The sequence below is a fragment of the Trachurus japonicus genome, chromosome 14 (genome assembly GCF_045865225.1).
Source record: "Trachurus japonicus isolate A0001 chromosome 14, Traja_1.0".
NCBI classification, from domain to species: Eukaryota; Metazoa; Chordata; class Actinopteri; order Carangiformes; family Carangidae; genus Trachurus; species Trachurus japonicus.
The window spans coordinates 8,431,839-8,438,113 of record NC_140920.1 but is presented as its reverse complement, the minus strand read 5'-3'; the positions used below and the strand labels follow the sequence as shown (position 1 = coordinate 8,438,113).

The following is a 6,275-nucleotide window of genomic DNA, read 5'->3' as shown; positions in this document are numbered from 1 at the left end:
CATTTTGATGGTCAAATTTTTCAAGCCAACAAATGCTGGCAAATATGCAAGGTAAAGAGCAATACCAATGGATTTTCAAAAGTCAAAAGTACAGTTTCCCTCAGAACAGGAGAAATCCAGACAGTAGATCTTCCTCTGTGCACATACACTGCATATCAAATGGGCAGCCATCCATAGCTCTGGTTAAAGTTCATTTACACCACACATTTACTTTCACACTGAAGTAAAATGGGATTGGTCTAAATGTATCCATAACCATTATCAGAAGTGGTGCCAAAGGATTCGGACCTCAGCCAATCAGAGTGAGGAGAGGTACAGTAAACTAAAGGGATGTGCTGAAAAGGACACTGCATGTCTGCCATTAATTAAGACATCTGTTCTCACATTCGTGCTCTCGTTTTTTTTTTTACTTTCTCACCCTTACAAAAGAAAAGATCAAACCTGAGGTCAGCTACTTCCAAGAGTTGCCAATAGTTCTTCCACTCCACTATTGGTGTCCTTGTCCAATTGCACATCACAGTCCCCCTCCCCAAAGCAATACACACAAGCACAGGAAAATAAGTTGACGGACTTTATTCCTAAAACAGAAGCCACACCACCAACTGCTGGCATGGCATTCATATATAATTATTTATATATATTGCCGTTTGGTTTTTGTGTCTAAATGTGTGGTATAAAATACTATATACAACAATGTACCTCTTTATTTGAACACAGTGAAGTTCATTGCTGTACAAGTCCTCTGTAGCTACAGCTTTGCTGTAAGTCCTTCATGCTCAAAGGCATGGAACATAATTCTCCACTCTAATTCTTCTGTACATTGTGACAATACAAATATTCTGTCTCCGTTACAAAAAATAATACTCTAAAAGCAACCTACTGGGACTTTATTTAATTTTTATGGGATTTTCTCCTGGTTGTTTTTTTAATTAAGACGATTACATATATCTTAGACCAATTGCTTTAAAGCAGGAAGGTGATATAAACCTTCTCCATTTTATATATAAAAGAGGTTAAGAAATAAGACAAATTATACATTTAAAAACTTACAATAAATAAGATAGATGCAGGCATTTCTTTTGGATACTATTTCATCCAAAGGAATAAAAAGGAATTTCAGGTCTTAAAACCAAAAGATCCATTCTTGAGTTTTTTTTTTCCTTGATCAAATATGTCCCTTTTCTTCCAATAACTTTACAGATAAACTTGTCTCTCCAATACAGACTGGCCAGTGACTGTGCTGCCATGCTACATACCATAACAACCAATCTGTCATTCTCTCACGTTCATTAATTGCAACTCAACTTCTGGTTTCCCCCCCACCCTCCCCCCTTCTTTATTATTCCCTTGTCTCTATGTGCATGTCTTTAAATCACAGGGACAGGACCGTCTTAACCAGTAACAGCCATGGGGGACAGGACCGTCTCAGCTTTAAAACAGCCGTCTAAAAAATCCTGTCGCAGTGCTGCAGGATCCAGCTCCGTGCTCTGGTTCTGGTTCTGGTTCTTGCAGTTTTCTTCAGTCTTGATGAAACTCCACCTTGGGAGTTGTCGCTGCTGCTGCTCCTCCTCTTGTCTGAAATGTTTCGCCTACATCCTTCCTTTCCCTTGTAACAGGCTGCCGGTTACAACATGTTCATGATGAAGTTGTACATCTGGTTGAGCACCACAAAGTGAATGGGTAGACACGATCGTCGGTCCTGTGTGGCCGGGTCACACGTCAGCCACGAGAGGGCGTTGTACTGCTCCAGCACGAATCTGTCCAGGCACACGAGAGGAAAGCAGTAGTTACTTATAAGTTGACTCACTATGGTGATTAATAGTTACCATGACTGACCATTCATATATACTGTAAATAAATATACAAACAAAACTAGACAAGACAAGGTAGAAATCCATAACAAAAAATGAGAAGTTTTAAGTTTGAGTAAATCTATATTGAATAGTAACTGCAGATCTAATTTTCATATGTTTTTTAAAAAAAACTTTTCTGTCCTGTTAGGTCCTGCTTATTTTATGTCGTCAGGTTTTTGTTTTTGGTCAGTGTATAAATGTCAGTTTATACATTTTGTATGTCATTGCCTGTTTCCATTTTTAAAAAAAATCAATATATGTCCTGTAGAAATTTGACTTAACAATAATAAAACAATAATATTATCTTTTTTTATATATATATATTTTTTTGGCTTTTTGCCTTTATTTGATAGCACACAGTAGAGATAGACAGGAAAGGGGGAGGCAGAGAGCGGGGGAACGACACGCAGGAAAGGGCTGCCCGACGCGGGATTCGAACCAGGGCTGCCTGCGGTGAGGACTGTAGCCTCTACATGGGGCGGCCGCTTTAACCACTGCACCACGCACTGCCCCAATAATATTATCTTTAACAATAAAAAAAAATATGGCTTATATTTAAAAAATAATAATAATAATTATACACAAAATAATTGATATACACAAAAAATTGAAATACTACATAAAACAAAAATAAAAACAAACTATTTGAAATTCTCATTACACTGTTGTATCCCATCAAAATATTTATCTATGCAAATGCTAATTCAGTCGTCAGGGTGATAATAGTATCTTGTGTTGTTGTGTTTGTTGTTACCTGAGTACATCTGAGGTCTGATTGGAGTCGAGGGGGTGGGAGTGTTTGCTGTGCAGTAGTTCATCTGATTGCACTGAAGACACATGGAGGTGCAAAGAGGCCTGACGGGGGGAAAGAAGTGGTGTCAATGGCATTATAATGAAGTTATCAACTTTCTAGTGCATCTCATCTGAATAATTATTGCTCTATTCACACAGCAGCCGAGTCTGTGGCTAATTTCAGAAGCGAGGGATAACATTGCGAACCAAAAACCAGTGAACCGGTTTCCTTGTAAGTGCCATCTGTTTACACACAAGTCTTAAATTAGCCCAACACCACTCGCTGATGTGGGGTCACAAAAAGCAACAAAAACTGCTACAGAACAGATTTGCAGTTGATTAATGAAGATGTCTAAAAATTCGTTCCAACTCCCAGAGGAGAAAAAAGCTCATGATTTATATCTTAACTGCATTTTAAAGGAAAACTAACATATTCTTAGTGCTCAAAGGAGGGTGTAACAAAATTAATTTGTTTACTGTAGCTGCCTTGTTACAGCGTATGTTAATTGCATCTCTTTTTACCCCTCACCTTGCACTTAATTGTTTTCACTACAGTAAGTTGTCTTGTTCTCTCGCTGCAAAAACCACAAACATAATTCTGCTTTTGTGTAAAAAAGAAAAGAAAAGAAAGCAGCATTTAAAAAAAAAAACAATAAAGTAATCATGGAAGAGGGCAGAGATCTGGTACCTTGAGGAAGAGCGGACACTGGTTCTGAGCCTGCGGACAGGCTGACCAGAACCAGTCGGGTAGCGGTCCGGCTTTAGCAGTAGAGACGAAGTAGCCAAGGGCCAAAGGCTGCTGCAACAGGCCGAAGGCTGCTGCAGCTTCTTCATGAGACTCCATACGGTCCGTACTCTGACCCTGCAGGAGATCAGCGTTTAATTAGATTAAACCAGGATCTCATGGAAAAGTTACATCAGTAATTCAATTTAAAAAGTGAAACTAATACATTATATAGATCCATTACACACAGAATGAAACATTTCACGTCTTTATTTATTTAATGTAATGAACATGGCTTACAATTAATGAATATCTAAAATTCAGTATCTTGAAAAATGTAAATATAAAAAAAAATAAATAAATAAAAAAAGCATTTTTAATATGGACATGTTGACCTTCTGAAAAGTATGTCCATCTACATGCACTCAATACTTGAACTGCTGGAAATGGACTTTTCCATGATATTCTAATTCATTGAGATGCACCTGTTTATGTGTTTCTTTGTGTGCGTGTGTTTGTGTGTGTGTGTGTGTGTGTGTGTGTAAATGTCTCACCTTACTGCCATCACCCCCGTGGTGGTAATGGGAGCCAGGAGAGTGTACGGGTGAGGTGGTGGGCGAGATGTTGATGATGTCAGGGTCCACCAACTCGTTCTCCTGGTCCAGCAGGTCAAAGATCCCGATGGCATCAGACCCGTCTGCGGAGAACAGGAGAAAAACTCAACAGGTCTGCAAGTGATCAAGCGATACGTTGTTTTTTTTTTACTGATTCGATCCATGTGTCTCTGAAAACATCTCTTTCTGATGCCATAGCTTGAAGCCATGACTTAAACGTTAAATTCTATTATGAGGTTTATTTTAATTTTATTTAGTGAATATGGAATGAATGAGTGAGTGACCATAATTCAATATTCTGGTGACGCATGTTTGCACAAAGGAAATAAGCCGAGGACACTTGAGGGTTCTGTCTGTGGATGAACTGCTGCTACAACACAAACTCTTATTAGACAAATAAATTAAACAAGAAGAACTTGGATCAGAGGGGAAAACCCTCAGTAACTGCTGCGCTTTGCTTTGACATCAGTGGGTTTTTGTTCAAGGTCCAACAAAGAGCATGAACCGCACTGGATTAAAAACACAAGAGAATCGCAGGGAGCGACTGTAAGGCTGTCTTTACAGACCTTGAAGCCCAATACCGATTTGTTGCCTATATCCGTTTTTTTTTTTGTTACTGTCTATTTACATGTTCTATCAGAAGTGACCCATATCTGATATCTGTATTTACCCCTGCTGTGCTTGTGTGAAAGACGGGAGATTGTCACGTTATAATTCCATAATAATTATAAACGAATGCGAGTCTGGGGTTCAGAGTTTATATCCAACACGTCACTGTTTACAAAGTAGCTAAATACCAAGTACAAATAAAGTTAGTGAAGTGGCTGTGTGGAGCGGACCTTTTGTGGACAAAACCTCTTGGACACATTTGTGCACATTGTTTGTTTTTACTCTCATTGATGACGTACGATACGCATTGCCGGGAGAGATCCGATCTGTCTGTTTAGACTGCAGACGTATTGGCAGATATCTGATTTGTATCTGATTTATTTCCACATAAAACGGCCTGAATCTGATCTGACAATAACCAATTCCAATGCGTATTTGTCCCGTTTACATGTTCATGTTACAGATCCGATCTGTACCACTTGAGAGGGAAAAAAAACAGAATTGGGCCACTTGAACAATGCAGTGTTAAGACAGCCTAAGACAGACAGACAGGCAGACGGAGGAGGAGGAGAGCCACCACTGACCTGTGGTGGCGTTGAGGATGTCGAGGTTGGGGTCGATGTTGGTGTAATTGGAGCTGGCCACTTGGACGGAGGCGGAGGTGGGGAAGACCAAGATGTGGGTGCAGGAGGTGTCCTGTGGCGTGTTGAGCTGCGACGTCTGCATGTTCAGGGTGGTGCTGCGGCCAAACACGGAGCCTGTTGAAACTGAGTCTGATGAGATGCAGAGAAAAAAAAAAAGGAGAGGAGAGGAGAGACAAGAGAGGGAGTGACGGGTCAATAAACAGCTCCGCTAAGCAGAATGAACCAAAACAGGAATCCTTGTCACAATCATTTCATCTGCTGTGAGAGAGAAATCCTTTAACTTGTCCCCGACTGAGCAAATTCTCAGTTTCTGAGCCAAGGGCAAAAATAACTCGACAAAGGAACAGACTCTGTTGTATTCAAGCATCAATGAAACGGATGAATTCTGCTGAAGAAATCACTGACGAGTAACGCTACATTAATGCCTCTACAATCAATTGTAACCACCGCTGGTGCTCTGTTCCATGGCGTTTTTAATTATCTGTTTACCCTCTCTATACTGTTGTACTGTACACTGTGTGTGAGCATTAAGAGCAATATTGCTATTTTTTCCATCTTGTTTGTAGCAGCGTCAGACTGAGTGTGAGACAAACAAAAAATCACTGCTTCTTATTTCATTGTATTACTACAGTACACCTCAAACCCTCAACTTAGTGCAATCACAGCTTTACACCTGTTACTACGGTGCTCATGCTACCAAAGCGGATCAAATTTGACGTGACTTGGGAAACAAAAATTACTTAAAGGGATAGTTCAACATTTTTGGAAAATCGAGCCGAGCCCCAAGCTGCTCAGAGCTACGTTACGGAGGCTCATGGGATGTCTTGGTTTCCCTCATCAAACTCATCAAATACACAATCCAACAACTCCGCATCAGCAGACAGAGTTGTTTTAGAGGTAAATTCATGCAAAACTGCTGATGCGCGTTGCGTTCAGGGACAGTTTCTCAGCAAGCAGTCTCTGTATTTGCCTCTAAGACAACTCTGTCTGGTAACGTTCTGTTATGATCTCATAGCGTGGTGAATGTGCAGGTCACAAC

The 6,275-nt window shown here is 40.1% G+C and overlaps 1 protein-coding gene across 3 annotated transcripts in view; it reads right to left on the bottom strand.

Annotated features, from left to right (window-relative positions):
• Positions 1–557: 557 nt before the first annotated feature.
• The window catches only part of med13a (mediator complex subunit 13a), a 94,458-nt gene continuing 88,740 nt past the window's right edge, over positions 558–6,275 (bottom strand). For all 3 annotated transcript variants that reach the window (XM_085797308.1, XM_085797307.1, XM_085797309.1), the window contains 5 exons: positions 5,177–5,365; positions 3,924–4,066; positions 3,334–3,507; positions 2,608–2,708; positions 558–1,757 (listed from right to left, as the gene is read on the bottom strand). In XM_085797308.1, the coding sequence (XP_085653434.1) occupies positions 1,625–1,757; positions 2,608–2,708; positions 3,334–3,507; positions 3,924–4,066; positions 5,177–5,365 (740 nt within the window). In that variant the 3' untranslated portion in view covers positions 558–1,624. The remainder of the gene's footprint in view (positions 1,758–2,607; positions 2,709–3,333; positions 3,508–3,923; positions 4,067–5,176; positions 5,366–6,275) is intronic.